This window comes from Lissotriton helveticus, chromosome 5_1, assembly GCF_964261635.1.
Source record: "Lissotriton helveticus chromosome 5_1, aLisHel1.1, whole genome shotgun sequence".
In the NCBI taxonomy this organism is placed as follows: domain Eukaryota; kingdom Metazoa; phylum Chordata; class Amphibia; order Caudata; family Salamandridae; genus Lissotriton; species Lissotriton helveticus.
In genome coordinates, this window is record NC_136065.1 from 473,966,279 (window position 1) to 473,985,237 (window position 18,959).

Here is an 18,959-nt window from a genome sequence, read left to right on the forward strand (position 1 = left end):
GGTATCATGAATATTGATGTTTCCTGATGGAAACGTAGTGACAAGGAGGGAATGTGGAAAAGTAAATTTTGCCATGTTCTGTGTCCCTCATCCATCCCTCCATCATATGTTATGTGTGCATGATTAAATATGCATATGCATTCCCTATGTTCGATTAATGACGCAATTACAGTTGTGTCCACCTCTAGTATGCCAGTTTCCAGTTCTCGTGAATACTACGAATATCAGGCCTATGTAAAACTACGTTGCCACGCTTCTCATTGTGCACGTTATTCTATTGAAAAGTCCCCGTTTCTAGGCCTCAAAAGGGCCCGGACACCAGATTCAGCTCCTGTCTCCTGAAGCCTCGCTGAGGAGCGATACAGCCCCCACCTGTATCCTCGACCCTTCACTTACTTCCTGCCTCGCAGTGCCCGGCTCACCCTGGCTCTGCCTCTGAGTCTGCCAAGAATATGTTATGATTCCAGTTATCAGTTCAGTCCTCCTTCTCTGCATTCCTAAAGCTACTGAATCGCATCGATAGTTTCCGTCATTGTCTAGCCTTCACGTCTCCACGTTAGAGAAATACTGCATTTAATGGTCATTTAATATTCTTCATCACGCACTACATGTAGAATAATGCATGGTCCAGTCTTAGAATCAAGTTAGCCTTTCCCCTCCTGACTTCTAGTTTATATCAACATGTTCTCTAAACATCAGATACTAGATGCTGTTTAGGTACATGTCGCCCTGACTCTCCAGACTTCAGTCTCTGCTCCTAGCACAGAGTTCATAGCCCCCAGTTTCTCCTAGTAACACGTCATTGCTAGTTTGCGCGCACCATCAGGTTAGAGGTCCCGGCTCCTTAGGTAGCCCCCTCCATGGTTTCCGCCCCATTTATGACATATTCTGTTACGTTTGCATCACATGTCTATGTATACGCCCTGTTACACCTCTTTTCACCCTTATCTTTCGCGACTGCTACGCGTCACGCCTTTTGCTCCACCCACTGCTACGCCTATTGCAATGTAATGCTATGTGTTTGCGTTATGTATATATGCTCATGCACTGTTATTAAAAAGTTATTCCCCTTGTCCCGATCCTGACCCCGGCAGCGCTGCTGGGCCTTGCCATCCTATTCCTGTATTTGCTGTATTAAACCTGCAAAACTCCTACTACCTCGAATCTTGACTCTTATTTATTGAGCTATCTGTTATTCATTTATTCATTCAAAAATAGGGTATTATTTATTTACCACAACGTACTTGACATTCGACAGCTTATGATATTTGCTATTAAAAAACCATTGAAATTCACTGAAAAAACCATAGGTTATAGACCATATATAGTTAGGAATTAGCATTTACAAAACCTTGAAAATTCACTGAAAAAACCATAGGTTATACACCATATATAGTTAGGAATTAGCATTTACAAAACCTTGAAAATTCACTGCAAAAACCATAGGTTAGAGACCATATATAGTTAGCTGGACATTTTATTGACATAAAACCAATGAAATTCCATATATAGTTAGTTGCACTAACTATATATCGCGCACCCGCAATCCACTGCTGATGATGTCACATATTACATCATTCATGACATGGTCAGTGACATCACTGATGACATCACTGATGACATCTCAAATGACATCACTGATGACATCACTGATGACATCTCATTTGACATCAATGACCACATCACTGATGATATCATTCATGTGACAATACAATGCATCTCCTCACATTTTAATATAACCTCTGTTTCACCCAGTGTTAAAAAGAGTATAATTTTTGAAACCATTGACACACCAATACTAGTTACTACATACGCACTCACTGATTGCTACGTCTACACACACCTTCACTCATTCACCCATACAATCATTCATACATACAATCACTCATCTTTACAACACTATCATATGCACTCATACACCTATACAGACACTCACAGTCTGCCACTCATCCATGGAGTTACTCACACACCTAGTCAGTCCTGTAAAGAATCAATGAGACTTCCATTTTCTTGTCTATACAGTTAAACATAGAGCACCTTACATTTTCAAACATATACTAACACATACTTACCTTCTTATACAATCATTGATACAAGTACAGATTGATCTGCACAGAGTCACACACCTCCCAGCTAGCCACACACACACTCAGTCTCCCATACAAATACTTGGGCAATCAATCAATAACCCATATAGTTACTCATATAGCTACTGATCAACACATGCAGCAGTTTACAGAACAACAGACATAATGATGCACAAATTAAGACAGTTTAGTCACTAACCCATGCACTCAGTGAGACACATTTAATCACTCACTCATACAGTCAGTCATGCACCTAGTAAATCCTTCGTCCAGACACTTACACATCCACTCATTCTTCAATATGTAAGACATATTTAAACTTTATAGAAACAAAAAATCACTGGATGTTGTTATCAGTGATGTCATCAGTGATATCATTTGAGATGTCATCAGTGATGTCATCAGTGATGTCACTGACCATGTCATGAATGATGTAATATGTGACATCATCAGCAGTGGATTGCGGGTGCGCGATATATAGTTAGTGCAACTAACTATATATGGAATTTCATTGGTTTTATGTCAATAAAATGTCCAGCTAACTATATATGGTCTCTAACCTATGGTTTTTGCAGTGAATTTTCAAGGTTTTGTAAATGCTAATTCCTAACTATATATGGTGTATAACCTATGGTTTTTTCAGTGAATATATATATATATATGTATATTTATGACTTTATCCTTATGTCTCATACTATTATGGACTTCCAAATAACTTTTTCCAAACTCTTCCCTCCATTATCCCTCCCTTATCCTATTCATCCATCTAACAGGGGTACATGTCCCCCACTCCCAATTACAATTTAGATTTTTCCACTACTAATACCACTAATCTAACTTGGGTTCCACAGTAGCGTGCTCGTCGACAAGCGCTTCAACGCCTCTTCAGGGGTATGATTCACCCTAAACTGGGAGATATATCACGACTGATCGGCAAACTGTAACTATTACCGAGGTGTTTCCGCTTTTATGACGCTTTACTTTTAATCTCAAGGAGAGGACCACCACGTTTTTAATTTAAATGAAATAAAAGGGAACACAGACAACCCCGCCTGCTTTTGAACATGGACGCTTAAGGACTGTATGGAAGTCTTAACCCTGGATTCTGTTTGTAAGAAAAAAAATCTTAACACATAGTGTACAGATAGAAAAAATATGTTTGAGGGCAGTGCTTTGGCGCAGCAGTAGGTATATTCGCGCGCACACAGCAAACATGACACAAATACGCATGCGCTAGACAGGCAAAAACTCAGGTATAGGTATATACGTTATAACGATTCTGCGGTCGGTTTTAAACCGATAATCCCTAAGGAAATAGGCGTGCATGTCTAATTTAATATAAAGAGCTACTGTGGGCCACCTTACGTTTGTCATTCAAACAATGACAGCACGGTGGTCGTTTATTCGCTGAATTGGGCCCCTCATCCTGGACTGACGGCCCTGGACTCCACGCCGAGGGCAGAAACAGGCTTCCTGCGTCCCTCAAATCGGACGTTCAAGAAGTCATTCGACTGAAGTAGGATCTAATCGAGCGCAGCTGAGTGGTCTGATCCTGTGCACTCCAGTTTGAGCGCCTAGAAATATCAGTAAGGTGACAAAAAGCGATGTAACGTTACAGAACACATAATAATGAATAAACGAGTAAATACATACATGTTCAAATTAAGCCAGGGTAAATATTGGCGTTAGTACGTGATTGTAAAATGTGTAGGAAAAGTATCATCCCTATAAATAATATTTAAAAAATTACGTCCGTGGCCCGTTCTGCCTAGAAAATGCATAACACTTGTTAATAATAATGTTTTTGGCTTCTGTACATTTACATGGAGGTATGTGGGGGCGGGAGGAATGCCAGGCGATCTCTCATTTGAGCAATTACACTTAAAACAGCACACGAGGTATATATATATATGTATATATATTTATATATATATATATGTATGTATATATATATATATATATATATATATATATATATATATATATATATATATATATATATATATTATTATTATTTTTGATCGCGTTGGGAAGTTTTGTGGCAATGAGGTTACAGTTTGTACAGGTTAAAGAAAACACCTCCGAATGGAGACAAGCGTAAGTATTGCGCAATGTGACCCTGCCCCCAAGCTCTGGGGGTTGTGCGTCTTCACCTCCGAGCCCAGGAGTTCGTCAGCCCCCGTGGAGGGGTGAACAGCTTAGAGCAGCCCCTCTCTTCAGATGCTGAACTTGGCTCCTTTGCTGCCCTCCCCCACCTCAGCTGGAGACCCCTGCACACGTCTGAGGTCTCCCCAGGGCAGAGAAGAGCTCAGAGTGAGCCGAGCTGTGCGTCTCTGGCCAGGCTCCTGGAGACAGACACAAGAGCGCACCGAGGAACCTGTGTACAAACCCGTGCACCGCGACATAGGCGGAGAGAAAAGAAATGTAAGCACAATTACTAAGCAGCGAGGGAACGGACCGGGGCTCGCCTCTGTCCCGGAGCGCGCGCAGAAATCGAAGCATTCTTTGGAAAGTGACTCTGTAGGCATTGGAGGATCCGGGCGGGGGTCATCCAGATGTGCGAGGGCACCTCTGCAGGGCACATAGTACTCATAGCAGCCTATGGGCCCCAGAGCGGTGTGCTGCACTCAGAGCAGTGCACTCACACCTGCTGCCGCACACCTCCAGGACCTGCCCACCTTTAGAGCTGTGCACAAGATGTCTGCAGCCTGAGACCTTGCCTCTTAAAACACGTGCATCTGGAAACTGAGCGCCCCGAAATTGTGTACATTCAAGCTACGAGCATTCTGAGCTGTACATCGTAAGACGAGTGCTGCATCTGCACAATGTGAGCTCTGCCAGGTAGTGCACATCCACGATCGTTGTGTCTCTAAATTATGAACCTCGAAGATCGGTGCAACCTGATTTATTCATGCTTACACTTGTGCAACTCCGAGTTCAGTCAACTCACTCCCTAATAGTGCACCCCACGATCTGTGTGCTCGGGGGTTGTGCGCCTACACTATCAGCCTTGCTTGAACTGTGCACCCTTAGAGCTGTGCACCTCAAAGATCAGAGCAACCTGAAATAATGCAATCTGAGCTCCCTGTACCTGGAAATCGTGCAGTCGAAGATCCGCGTGCTCGCAGATTGTCCACCGCCAAGATCTATGTTCCTGCAAATTGTGCACCTCCAAGATCTGTGTGCCCGCAGATTGCGCACCTGCAATATCTGTGTGCATGGAGATTGCGCACCTCCGAGACCAGCTCAAGTCTAACTGTCCATTCCCAGAGCTGTGCACCCCAAAAACTCTATGAACCGGAGTTTTGCATCCTAGGAGCTGCACGCCGCGAGGCAGTGCGCACCCAGGACCCGTGCCATCTAAATTGAGCACAAGGAGCTGTGCGCCGCCCCATCGGCGCGCCGATGCAGTTGTACGCCTCTAAGATCGGTGCACTTTGAAGACGTGGCTCGGTCGGACTCCAGTACTTGTCGTCTAGCACTACGAACATGCCAGCGCTCTATATCCAATATCCACGGCTTGTTTAGGTTTAATACCTGAGCTTCCAGAGCTGTGCACCTCCCAGGGATGCCGGCCTCTTAGAGCTGTGCGTCAGCTGCGCTTTCCATCGCTTCTGGAAAACTATGGAGCGTTCACCTCCCACAGCTGTGTGTACCTCTCAGGCATGTGTGCCTAGAAGCCTGTGTTCTGGTTTACGCGAGTTTCCCAATGGCAGCAGCAGCACCAACGTGCGGGGTACCACCCAGAGAAGAATGAAAGGAGCTGGTTTCCTCTGAGTGTTGGGTTTCTGCTAGACTCCCACAGCTGTGTGTTCTCCCCTCTTCCGCGTCTGTGTATCTCCAAGGGAAGTGTGCCTAGAGCAGGGAGCTGTGTGTCTTCCAGGGCTGTGTATAGAATGTCTGTCTCCAACCATCGGGTGCCACACAAGCTGTTCACTTTCAAAGTGTGCGCCTAGAGCTGCGTGCCTTGCAGCGCTGAGAACCACTCCGAGCTGCCCCGCCCACTCTAGGAGCGTGCCCCGCTCCCCCAATCCCTGGCAGACGGTGCAGCGGCCTCCCCGCAGCAGGCTGTAATAGAGGAAGGATGTAATAACATGCCAGCGGTGATAAATCAGGCGGCCCCTCCCCCGGAGGAAGGTCTTCAGAGCCCCGCACGGCCCCTCACTCAGAGCACAGCTACCCTGCTACAGATCACACCGTGCACCACCAGCGACCACCATGGACGCGCGAGCCCTGGCCCTGCTGAGCCTGCTGCTGGCCGCCGTCTGCCTCTCAGAAGGTGAGTCCCGGCGCGGCGCAGATGCCAGGCTGCTCTTGGGCACATCCAGTTAACTTCCACAGGAAAGGGAATTTGGGTGCGCTCACACACTTTCTCACCGCAAGTCCAGCTCGAGAGGGGGGCGGTGTAATGCTTCTTCTGGTTCTAGTCGCAACTTTCACTGAGTTCGCGGTTGGTGGGGCATTTGTCGTATTTTCTAGAATACCGCCTCTCAGCCACTGTCTTTTTACAACGATTGTAGCCCAAAAATGTTACGGTTTTAAGTGCAGCCAGTAGAGGTGCGATGTGGGAGCTGCGCGAGGGGGAAACGGACGAAAATTGTAATTTCCTCTCCATCGACTAGTTTGGAAACACAATGGAAGTTTTCAGCCATCTGCAGCCTGTTGGTCTCAAAGGAGAAATAGAAGGAACAAATGCAGTTTTGGACAAGGAGTGGATTTTGTGAGGAAAGAAAAAGCCTACTTTCTCTACCAAACCTCGGCAGGGGGTGTTAGCGTTTTTTTTCTTAGTGTTTGATGTATCTGTTTAGAAACGGCTTTAAATAATATAAAACTTACTTTGGAAAAAACTTACTTTGGAAAAAAAGAGTGCACTTCGAAAGGTCTTTATACAGCGAATAAAAAAAACAATATGTATTGTAAAGCCTCTACAAAATATACCTTATGTAAAATATAGAATCTTCTGGTGCTGAAAAATGTATGTGTCAGTGGGCTGTGGAATAAAAGACGCCGCATTGTGGTTCACCTATGTAAAAGGTACCTTTTTGTGGTATTCCGCTGTAGAATGGATAGCGCCTTGGCACTCGGGTGGAAGATGTGATTCTAGTCTAGAATGTACCACTTTAGTTAATCCGAGGTCGATTTCTGGAGATGTCCTTGGACTACGCCGAGTCCTGGCCAGTGACCCACCTGTGGCACGGATTGCAGTAAGAAGTACTGGCTGTTTCGCTGGACAAGACTCGAGCAATGTGCACCCAGTGCAGTATTTTTCATCAACTTTGGCACTGCATGTCTAACGTAACACGGCGCATTAATACTGTGCACTGGATGCAGTGTGGCGCACTGGCAGCGGCTCTGCGTCTAGACCAGCATAGGCTGGCTTTAACACTGCATCCCAAGGTAGTACTGTGCACTGGCTGTGGCTTTGCTGTACCACTGTAGAACGATTAGAGCACTGCACGCTGAATGTCACACTGCACATAGCCCAGCAGTGTCTGTTGACTTTGACAGTGCAGACTGACCGTATTGAAGATTATTGGCAGCACAACTGCACACTACATTTGGCATTGTGCATCAGTGTAGCACTGTATGTCGGTTGTAGCACTGCACTCTGTGCAGCAGTAAAACTATTTGTGGCACTAAACTGTAAATGGGACACTGCGTCTTTCCTGTTGCACTGCAAGTTGCCAACACTATTGTGCATCAATGCACACTGCCTGCAACACAGTTTGTTGTCTGTGACACTGTGTGCCTGTGGCACTGTTAACTGAATGCAATATATTTGCTACTGATTGTTGCACTGCACGTTGGCGTAGCAAGAGTCCGTTCCATAGCACTGCAGATTGACTGAAGTGTTGTGCCTAGCAGTGCAGACTGACTACCACTGCCCACCTCCAGTAGCACTGCACTCTTTGTAGATCACATTCGCTTGAAGTTCACACTGTCTGTGTGGTTACACGCTGAATGCATGTGTTACCTTCCAGCGAATTGAGTGAGGCTGAATTTCCATTACTAATCGTAACACTGTATGATGTATGAAAGTGCACAGTGACAGGTAAGCTCTATGTGGCGCTCCTTGTGCTCTCATTGCAATACTGCACATAGAGTACAACACTGCATGTTGTAATTAGCACTGCACAGTGACGTTAGTATTGTGCGTTGTTGTTTCTACACCGATGCCCAAAGTTTAGCAGTGTGCACCGATTGTAGCATTGCACAGTGACTTAAGCAGTAGCACTGCACATCAGTTGTAACACTGCAAAAAATGACAATTGCAATATTGAGTGAATGCGGCAGTGCACATTGACCGCAGCATTGCACAATGACTTTGGCACTGCACATTGACTGTTACACTGCAAAGTGTCTGTTGCACTTTTGAGTGACTGCACTGCAGCTTTGCACAATGACTTGAGGAGTGCACAACGACTGTAATTCTGCACAGATAGTGAAGCACTGCAGACTGTAGCATTGCACACGACCATTGCTGCCGTGCAGAAGTGTCGAGAAAGCCCCGCACCCCCAGGCCCGCTGCAGCGGCCTCAGCAGTCGCGCGCTGAGCCCGGGTCTTGTGCACAGAACAGGATGGAAAGCAACGTGTGGATGAAGCCAAATGTCTGAAGCTTTTTCACAAAGCATTTCTGGCCGCAGAGCCGAAAACCTGAACCTAATTTATGGGTAATTAGAAACAGGGCATTAGAGACAGTGAAAAGCAGAGCTCGGCCCGCTCGCCGTGTCCCGGAGAATGTAGGGAACCGAACCCTGCAGGCTGCAGAGAGCTCCGGGGCCCGGGGAGTGTGTGCAGCGAGGACATGGGGGAGAGGGAAGGTCCCGGGAGAGAGTGCAGCAGTGCTGGGGGAGAGGGAAGGTCCCAGGAGAGAGTGCAGCAGTGCTGGGGGAGAGTGAAGGTCCCAGGAGAGAGTGCAGCAGTGCTGGGGGAGAGGGAAGGTCCCAGGAGAGAGTGCAGCAGTGCTGGGGGAGAGTGAAGGTCCCCTGAGTGCAGCAGTGCTGGGGGAGAGGGAAGGTCCCAGGAGAGAGTGCAGCAGTGCTGGGGGAGAGGGAAGGTCCCATGAGTGCAGCAGTGCTGGGGGAGAGCGAAGGTCCCAGGAGAGAGTGCAGCAGTGCTGGGGGAGAGCGAATGTCCCACGAGAGAGTGCAGCAGTGCTGGGGAGAGGGAAGGTCCCAGGAGAGAGTGCAGCAGTGCTGGGGGAGAGGGAAGGTCCCAGGAGAGAGTGCAGCAGTGCTGGGGGAGAGTGAAGGTCCCCTGAGTGCAGCAGTGCTGGGGGAGAGGGAAGGTCCCATGAGTGCAGCAGTGCTGGGGGAGAGCGAAGGTCCCAGGAGAGAGTGCAGCAGTGCTGGGGGAGAGCGAATGTCCCACGAGAGAGTGCAGCAGTGCTGGGGAGAGGGAAGGTCCTGTCTAGTGCGCCACCATGAATGTGGGCACGCGGGAAGAGCACGGACCACGGAGGAGAGGTCGGAGTGGGACTAAGATAGGAGTAGAGGCGAGGCGCCCAGAGAAGAGAGTTCAGGGCGGAGAGTAGTGAGAGGTCCCAGGAGAGTGTTGCAGGACCCCGGGAAGAATTAAGTAGGCCCCGGGGTTGGGGAAGGGTCAGTGAGACACTCCAACAGAGGACCAGTGTGGAAACTGGTAGCTGAGTTGCGGAAGACTGCAGATAGAATTCAGGGGGGAGAGATTCCTTTAAACATTTTTGTTTTTTTAATCGAATTTTCAATGCGTCTAAAGACAGGGTTCATGTCAGGTATATCTTCTGTAAAATTGTTGCTTATACTTGTAAAATCGAGGTTGGTGTTCACTCTTCTTTCTCTGACTGCATAGTGGGAATTTTGTAAACTGATATGGGGCAATCTTGCTGAGGTATAGAGTGTGAAAGTAAGGCTGCAGGTTGTTTTTGTTTCTAGCACAACCAAAATGTAAATACCTGTGAATAAGCTGTACAAATATTTCAAAATGCATTTGCCGCAAGTAAAGCACATCTGTGTTTCGGAACTGTAATGGGAACAAAGATTTTAATTAGATCAAGACACCTTACTTGGTGATGCACAAATGATAAATACTCACTGAAACCTGTTTTTCACGTATGTGCGCTATATCATTTTACCAGTAGAACTGGATGTCTGGAAATTTACTAGCCACTTCCATGGAAAATGTGCGTTCTGTAAATAACAGTGTGCTACTACACCAAGTTTTAGTGATATTTTTGCAACAGTATTCTCCAAAGTGCACCGTGGCTACATACTACATTCCTGCCACTCGCTGAATAGGGGGTGTTTCTATGTTATACTTATTGTTTGTGTCAGGCTTGGATTATTCACACTCCACGTGATTTCTCCGATGCAACATTGGTGGCAGCATCCTCATTCTGGAAATTGTTCCAACACCAGTGGCGACAAGGTGCAATTCCTTTGATCCTCGGCATCCGAAGTCAGTCCTCAATTCGGGGAAGGGTCTTTCCTCTAAGAATTAGGCGCTATGTTACTCGTTCCTCCCAGCGCCATCACAGCAAGATGTGGGCGCCCATAGGAAGAAGTGAGTGCTCGCCGCACACCCACACCCCTCAGATCCTGGGGAGTGGGGCGCATCTCCGGTGTGTGCGCTCAACTTCTTAGAGTGCCTTGAAGGCGCCCTGCGGCTGTTGCCCTGAGACAGGCGCTGGGAAGATAGCCCTGATCACGTGAATCACTAGGAGTTGTGGCTTTACTTCCAGTGGGTTTACTGTTCAAGGGGCTTTTCCTACATGAAATGTCAGCGTGGATTCCGTGCACAATTACGCAGACGTGTATTGCGAACAGGCAACGAACTGAGCACGCTACGCACTGATGGAGTGTGGCCTATAAATCCCACCTGCCTGCAGGTGTGCAGAGCAGGGTTCAAGAAGTAGCAACCCCGCCCTCCCATCCGCATCTGCTGCTAAGCAATCCTCCCCTTCGCCCCCGCCCCATCATCTCTGCCCTCTTGCTCCCTCCTGAAACGATCCTCGCGCACCTGGGGGAGGTCACCTCCATCCCAGAGTGAAGATTTAGATCTCCCGCCTGAAGCAGGAGCCTGAAACCTGAGGGGTTGGGGGTGCATTTATTTACGCCGCCTTTGTCCGGCCATCTAATTGATGCTGGTAATTTCGCGCTCATCTCCATAAGAAAGGCCAGAAGAAACCCAAAATATCATTAGCATTGGCGGCTAGGAAGGCCAGCTGGGCGCAGGGGAGAGGGGCCCGGCACTGGGGGGCTGCAGACAGATTGGGATCAAGCTGCAGACAGGATCACCCCCACCCATAGCACCGCACATGTTTACATTTCTATCCAGGGCACATGGGTACATATATATTTTTCATGGTTTTCGTAATTGAGTAAATGGTAACTTTATTAAGGAATAGGGCAGTGACTTACACATGTTACCTTAGGTAGGTTAAAGGTTATCATTGTATATTTGCGTGATGTGCTGCACTACAAAGTTGCTAACTTTACTTTTTAGTTAGGGTGTGTCTTTAAATTTGGAGACATTTTTGATAAGGATATGGATATGTAATTCACTATGGGTGTTACATTCATGGGTGCACAGGCAAATCTTCCTTGCAATGGGCCTTTGCGGGCACAGCAAACTTGAGTATTGACAGTAGGTGTTGGGAAAAATATTTTTTCTTGATTGCTAATAATTTGCGATTTTTATTCTTTTTGAAATTAAAGTAATTATTTGTATGCATCTTTGTGCCCAGAAATGTGTACTGCTGCTAATAGGCACAGAACGGGCGTTTTATAATTTGAGTAAACATTTCTTATTGTAATAAACTACATTTAGGCCGCTTTGCCTTTTTCAATTCAGTTTAAAAAATCAATAATGTTGTGCTTTTGAACTATGCTATGAACACATATTATGTTGCATCGTGGCATTGTGTGCCGAACATTCCTTATATTACACCATTGCACAAGCAAGCAGGGAAAGGTGTCCCCTTCCAACAGGACACAGCCCACCCCCGCGCCAAAGTTACAGCCGCCCCATTCCACACTGCACAGTGCCCCCCATTTTCACAGTGCCTCTCATCGGCAGGGCACGCAATCACTCCAACCCCGACTGCATAGCGCCTTCTTTCAAAAGAGCACTGTGCCCCAGCCACGCCCCAGTGTCACTGGGTACGTGCCTCCCATTCCAGGGAGCGGTTATCTCCATTCATCAGGGCACAGTGCTTTCAGGTCTAGTGCCTCCATACCACTGGGTACAGTGCTAGTGCTTCGAGAAGTCTAGTGCCCCATTGCATAGGGCACATCTGCTTAGCCGGTGTTTCTATTCCACAGGCCGCGGTGCCCCCGACAGGTTGACCACCAAAACCCGAGTAGGGAGTAAGGGGGAGGAGGGGTGTGCCATGAGTTGTCAGACCAGGCGGGCACTTCGGTCCCCGCCGGGACAGGCATCGGTCTATAGGTGCAGCGACCCCTCCTCCCCTCCCCCCATAGGTGCACGCTCTTCTTATTCTGCACGAGATACACGGAGTGTCCTCGTACCAGAAATTAAAGCTCGGCAGAGGGACCGACTACAGATAAAACGAGTAACCATACCGACCACAAATCCGCAAAAATAATAATAATATAAAAAGGCGCCCTTAATACCTACTACTCCTGAAGGCAATAGGTAAGCCGCTATACTAATACTATTAATCGTAACTCACAACATACGAAGAGAGATCTTTGTATTCGCTCTTCTTGCTGAATTCTTGACAAGAAGTGGCCCTACGTTCCCGAACTGTGCGCTTTCTTTTACAAGTCATCGTAAGGAAGCCTAATGGTCAGTGGAATGGCACAGCGGGTACACAACACCTGCCTTGTGAATAATTAGATGCAAACACCCTTCTAGTGCCCGGTTGGAACATTATTTTTGTGCTGTAAATGTTTTTACTTCGGTCGTACATTAAACATAATGGGGCTTATTTACAAGCCCCTTCCGCCACCCGTAGGCCACTTTTCCAATGTTAAAAATGACGCAAAATTGGCGCAATGTTCTCTTAATTTATAAATTGAACATCCTCATCGCAGTTCACAGTAATGTCCTTGCGCGTCAGTTTGCGCTCACTCGATTCTGATATATTGGTGCATTGTAAACAAGGTACACGATCTGCACAACAAATAGGTGCGCTGAGACGAATCACTACAAAGTTTGATAAACATGGCTGCCTACACGTCCATCTTGTTCCGTGAGACGTCGGCGCTGGAGAGCGCGTGCCCGTGTGATACTGACACCGGCTCGTGATAAACACAGCACTGCACTGCCCTCAGCCTGACGCCTGCTGTCACAACAAGCGTCCCCGTGACCGGGGAGGGGCAGGGCCGTGCATACGGGCAGAGACAGTTTGTACTCTGTGGTATTTCCACGCAGGGGGCACGCGGCCTACTGCCTCGAGCCGTTGACACCCTTCCCGCCTTCTTCCCCTTTCCATCCAGTACTTCTGACTGGAGGCAGCGTCGACACCTTTCACTTTACCTCGACATTTGTCATTGTGTTTCAGGCAACTCTCTCCAGTTAATGTAAATTAAACCCATGCTCAAGGCACTATTTGTGTGACCATTGACTTTGTGTAAATGTTCATTTAAGTTAAGTATACTAATTAATGTAGTGATGGTTTGTATGACGGCATGGAGCGCCCTACACTGTTCACGTAAACAACCAACGTTAACGTCCCTGTTTCAGGCTGATTTACTGACAGGGCCACTGGAATTATACAGCAGAGGGAGGCAAAGCCATATTATGTGACAGGGTTTAACCAATTATGCAGCACGAAAGGGCAAATTAAGTGGTACAATACAGTACATTTTGAGATGGTATTGCAATGTTTACACCTGGTGATAGTGTCTGCGAATAGAGTTCACCATACTAGTAACCATTTAACACCCAAATACACAAGTAAGCAAATTTTAGATGATCAGTCAAACTTTCCCAAAAAGGTTATATGGTGCGCAGGAATCTGAGTCGCCATATTTTTGATAACCTTTTGATCTGTTTCAGGTAGTTTTTTTGGCGAGAAAATCAACAGTTATAGATCGTACTACGAAGTTTATGGTCATGCATATCTAACACACCGTTTCCAAACTTTCAGACACACCCTGTGTGGAGAAGTGTGGCTCAATGGTTAGAGCGGCAGACCCTGATGCAGAGGTCTAGCCCGGGACCAGGGTTCAATTCCCCGCCTCGGCGGGTCTTGAGCTCAAAAATTCCTCGGACCTGATAATTCTCACCTAGGTGCCTATTCCAATCATGGAGTCCCACTCTGCAACTCTGGGCAATAGCTTGCTTAATCTCCACAACGGCCCCCACAACGCTAAGGATGCCTGGCCTCCACCTTGGGAGTGCCCAGGAGTGGACACCTCACAGGGAAAGCCAGGATGGGTTCCACAGCGGTATTCGTACAAGCGCCTTGAGACCCTTGCGGGTGAGTAGTGCGCTATACAAGTATCAATTTACCCTGATCGCTTGCTCTCAGATCCCATCATGTGTAGACATTAACAGCGTGCCCTTTTCTCTCTGATGCTACACAAACCATCTGTTTGGATTTCCCGACCCCTCTCGGTGCAGGGGTTATTCAGGCTGTGGTGGCCGCCCCAGTGTGGAAAGGTCACCCTGGAATTAAATAAGTAGGGAAATCCTTGAGCAGAAAGGGACCCCAGAATATTTATTAAATTGCTTCAACCTTACCTTGACCACACTCACAATGACCCGTTGGGGTACTTTAGTATGAAGAAGCTTTGATTGAAGTGGTTATTCAACATAGGTCCAAGGGGCCAGATTTGGTCATATTTTCAGGATTACTACTGACAAATGTACAATATTTCGCTTTGCGTCCTCCTGTGTATATACATTTTTTTATGTGTACATCATGAACATTTGGCATGGATTGGATCCAGCTCTCTGGCACCAACAGTGTTCACCGCTGCATAAAAGGGAAATTTGTAAAAGGAACGCCTGGGTTTCTTCTCTGTACTTGACCTGAAGATTAAAAAGTCTACATATAGTTATTGCTCAATTTGCAGTTGTTTAAAAAATCTTAATTCACTGTGTCATCATGTCTTGGAACTACATCTCTCAAATAACAATGATGCTGTAATGCCAATGATTCATAGATGTAATTCATTGGAAAGTTCACAAAACGGATAAAAAGTATTATTGGCCAATAATGCCATTTAAGGGTTTTGCTGACATTTACAGAACATTTGAATTGTGCCCTGTGGTTGGTTAATGCAAACTGTAACATCTCATTTGCTGCCATATAGAAAATATTTAAATACCTGAATTGTATTGAATTGCTGAGTGTAAGTAGATATTGGCAAGGGCAGGGGGAACAGTTTTCTTGGTAAACATCACTTACAACGAAACTTTTACAACGCACTACCATTACAATGCGGTCATTACAACGCAAACTATTACAACGCATTGCGCTGGGGGGCGCTCTAGGATAGGGAATAGGTTAATTTACTATCCAATAACCTTCCCTAGTGTCCACGGGGACTGGAGTTGGAATAGTAAATTAAACTATTCACTATCCAGCACCCAAAAGCGCTATGCGTTGTAATGGTATGCGATGTAAAAACCACATTGTAAAGGCAGGCGTTGTAATAGCCTGCATTGTAACGTCATACATCCGTTTTCTTTGGCATTTTTACTCACCAAGATTTTTTAATGATGCTAAATAATGTATTTTATAGGTACACTTTCAAAATATATTAGCACAAATATGTAGGTGTTAGAGAACCTCCCCAGCACTTTAGGGCCTGGCATAGTTTCCAGAAGCATAATTTCTCTGCAGCAGCAAATTGTATGTGTGCCTATCAGAGGACTGGGTGCTCTTTTATTCATTCAGAATTGTCTCAGGTGTCACTTAGGCAGAACTCCTTCACTGTTTTTGGGTTGCTGAAAGCCAAAACTTGGATCTGAATCCCTATCCAAATCTGTAGGCCCATAGCATGGTATTGAAATCAAAGTCACACTTTATACATCTTGCAACATTTTCTACAATTAGCAACATGCTGACATTTTAAAGAGTAATTAGTTATGCTAAACGTAAGCAATGAGTCAAATTACATCTGGGTCAAATTCCATCGAGTGTGGCAAACTTCGAATAAAGTTATGAATTATAAATAATTGATTGTAGCGCTCAAGGTAGATCAATAGGTATTTGGTTATGTACATTTTACTGTTTCATTATTTACAAATATGTCATATACAAGCAATATAGGGGGACAAAATGAAACAGATACCATGCAAATCATATACTATAATATCAACTTTTTACAGCTTAAGGTGAAAAGATTTCAAAAATCAAGTTCAGTTTCAGTGAGCAGCAGTCTGTATAAATCTCTCACAATAATAGCATGGTTACAAACCTTGGGGCAGATTTACAAGCCCCTTGAGCCACTTTTGCGTCATTTTTAACATGGGAAAAATAACGGAAAAGTGGCGCAAGGGGCTTGTAAATCTGCCCCCTTGTTCCTCCAGATGTTCAACTCGAGGTTTTTGATTTCTCCAGCTTCTCAGTATTTGAAAGTTTGCCACCTCAATAGAACGTATCATCAAAAGTTCATCACTTAATTTCCACTATTTTTAGCACGCATTTTAACTTTAGCCAAGATAGTAATATAATAAAACAAACTACAAATATCCCACCAGAAACGTTCTAGTACTGAACACATTGTGGAAATGTGTATCAGAAGTCCACTCAATAAACATCTCTTGCATGTTAGAAAATCCTGTCCAATGTAGAAAATATAGTGAAATTAATGACCTTCCTGTGGACTACTTCACAATCATGTAAAAGGTAGCATTTTCAACTAATGATTTTAGTTTTCTTATTTCCAAATTAGGCTTACATTTGTCACTGATATTGATATCACTAACATCTTTGACCAACTAAAATCCTGTACAAGACAGAAATTGAAAAATAATTGTAAAGGACAGCAAATGGGTTAAACCTTCATCTCCCACCAATTTTTCCCAATAAATTGCCTAAGATTGACCAATTTAAGTTGCTTAATTTAAGTGGTACTATTGTCCCATTAACAAAAGTGGGGAGTACTATTTCATCTCATGTTAATGGGTAATTGCACTGTTCCCTTCCAAACGTCAATGGATATTTAACCCAAAACATTATTTTCCTGTCTACCCGAAAGAAAACCTGCTATGTTAACCAGTTTCTGGGCGTTGTCCACCTTTCCGACATAAGTTAGCCAAGAACGACACAAAAGGGAGACATGATCTGGCTTGCAGGCTGGACCCCAGAGTGACTCTATTTTTATTTAGAGCTACGATTATCACAAATGCTGGTTTTAGGACTTCAGACCGTGGATCATTAGGAGACTTGCCCAACATTGTTAAAACCAACCCAAAGCAAGTCTGTAAAGTGACAAATGACAGTCAGTTTATAAATATGACGCAGCTATCTATATTGGAATTTAAAAATACTTATGAGATCTATGTTGTAGCGTCTAAGGAACATTCTGCGGCCAAAAACGTGAACATCTAAATGCATCCGGAATTCTATATTTTGACCCGTTACTTTCCATTAAGCCTGATACAAATTTTGATTTACTAATGACTTTGAAATAGCGTACCCATCAATTTGATATTTTACACACATTGTTTGGAATAAAAATGCATTAAGTTAACAGCTGCAGTAGGATTAGTACACTCTTCAAACTGGGACAAAATTCACTGATTCATGGTGGTTGTTCATTAGTCTGCAGACAATTAGAGTATACCTTTTAAAACTGTCATACACACCTTTAGGGCAAACCAAACAAAAGTGCAAATGCATCAGTGAACTGTTCACAGTTAGAGCCAAGCCTTCACTTTTGTGCTTTTTTTCTTTGGCACATGTGTACTAATTGTTGTGGAATTCTAAACACACATGTTTAGTAGGTATGAGCCCATACGGAACACTCAAGTTAAAGTTGATAGGAACATGTATCAGAAAGTGTGAGGTGTTACTATGAAATGAATTGTTTATAAGTTGAACATAATTAAATGAAGCCCTCTTGCTGGCATGTGGTATGTCATGGAACTGCTAAGCATGCCACATTCCAAGAACATTGCATCATTAGTGCCAAACTGAGTGGCAGCCATGCTTTAATTTGTGTATTTATGTTTGATTTTATTAGGTGTATGTTATAAAGCACAGGTCTGGCCGTGAGTGCAGCAAAGCACTTAATATGGCGTTTCCAAGAGAAATTCTTGGTTACAGAGAGCCTGCAGGGTCATGTACATAGATTGATTAAACACAGACAGGTCGTTAGTGCTACAAGTTTGCCATTGGATGGATTTGACATGACTGACGGGAAGTGTTACAAATTGGAGAGACTGTAATAGAAAAACATCGGAAATCGATGCCTCTTAGTTTTGCTCCAGTGACTTCCAGAAACTGCGGACTTTTCAGGATTTCATAAAGATCCATTAGTGTTGTGCATGGTAGCGTACGCAAGTCATAGATTTGCACAGGTACTCTTTTTCTAATCTCTGCGCGTGTTCCTAGGGATTCTACTCATGGATGACCGTTTTCTCTAATCATCCTGGTGAACTCCGTATATCCCCATTTTTTTTATTTTACTTTTTTTCTCCATCTGAACAATATGATTCCCTGTGGAAAACTTCCCTCCTCCATCCAATCGAACGGTCTGGTTTTGGCCTTCCTTACCCACTATCGAAAGGCGGGAACTTCTGACTTCCTTCCACTGGTGAAGACTGGCATACTTTTCCATGGTGGTAATAATCTATTTAGATGTGTATTTAAAAATGGTAAGCCTATATTTACCTATATACACTTACCTTATCAATATTTGTGTTCTCATTTTTTGCCTGTGATATTACGGTATCTCAATATTAGTGAG

At 45.0% G+C, this 18,959-nt stretch overlaps 1 protein-coding gene across 1 annotated transcript in view; it reads left to right on the forward strand.

The window, feature by feature from the left end:
• Positions 1 to 6,207: 6,207 nt before the first annotated feature.
• Positions 6,208 to 18,959, forward strand: part of CXCL12 (C-X-C motif chemokine ligand 12) — a 79,819-nt gene continuing 67,067 nt past the window's right edge. Inside the window, exon 1 of the mRNA XM_078642768.1 lies at positions 6,208 to 6,366. Coding sequence (XP_078498894.1) covers positions 6,306 to 6,366 — 61 coding nt within the window. The 5' untranslated portion in view covers positions 6,208 to 6,305. The remainder of the gene's footprint in view (positions 6,367 to 18,959) is intronic.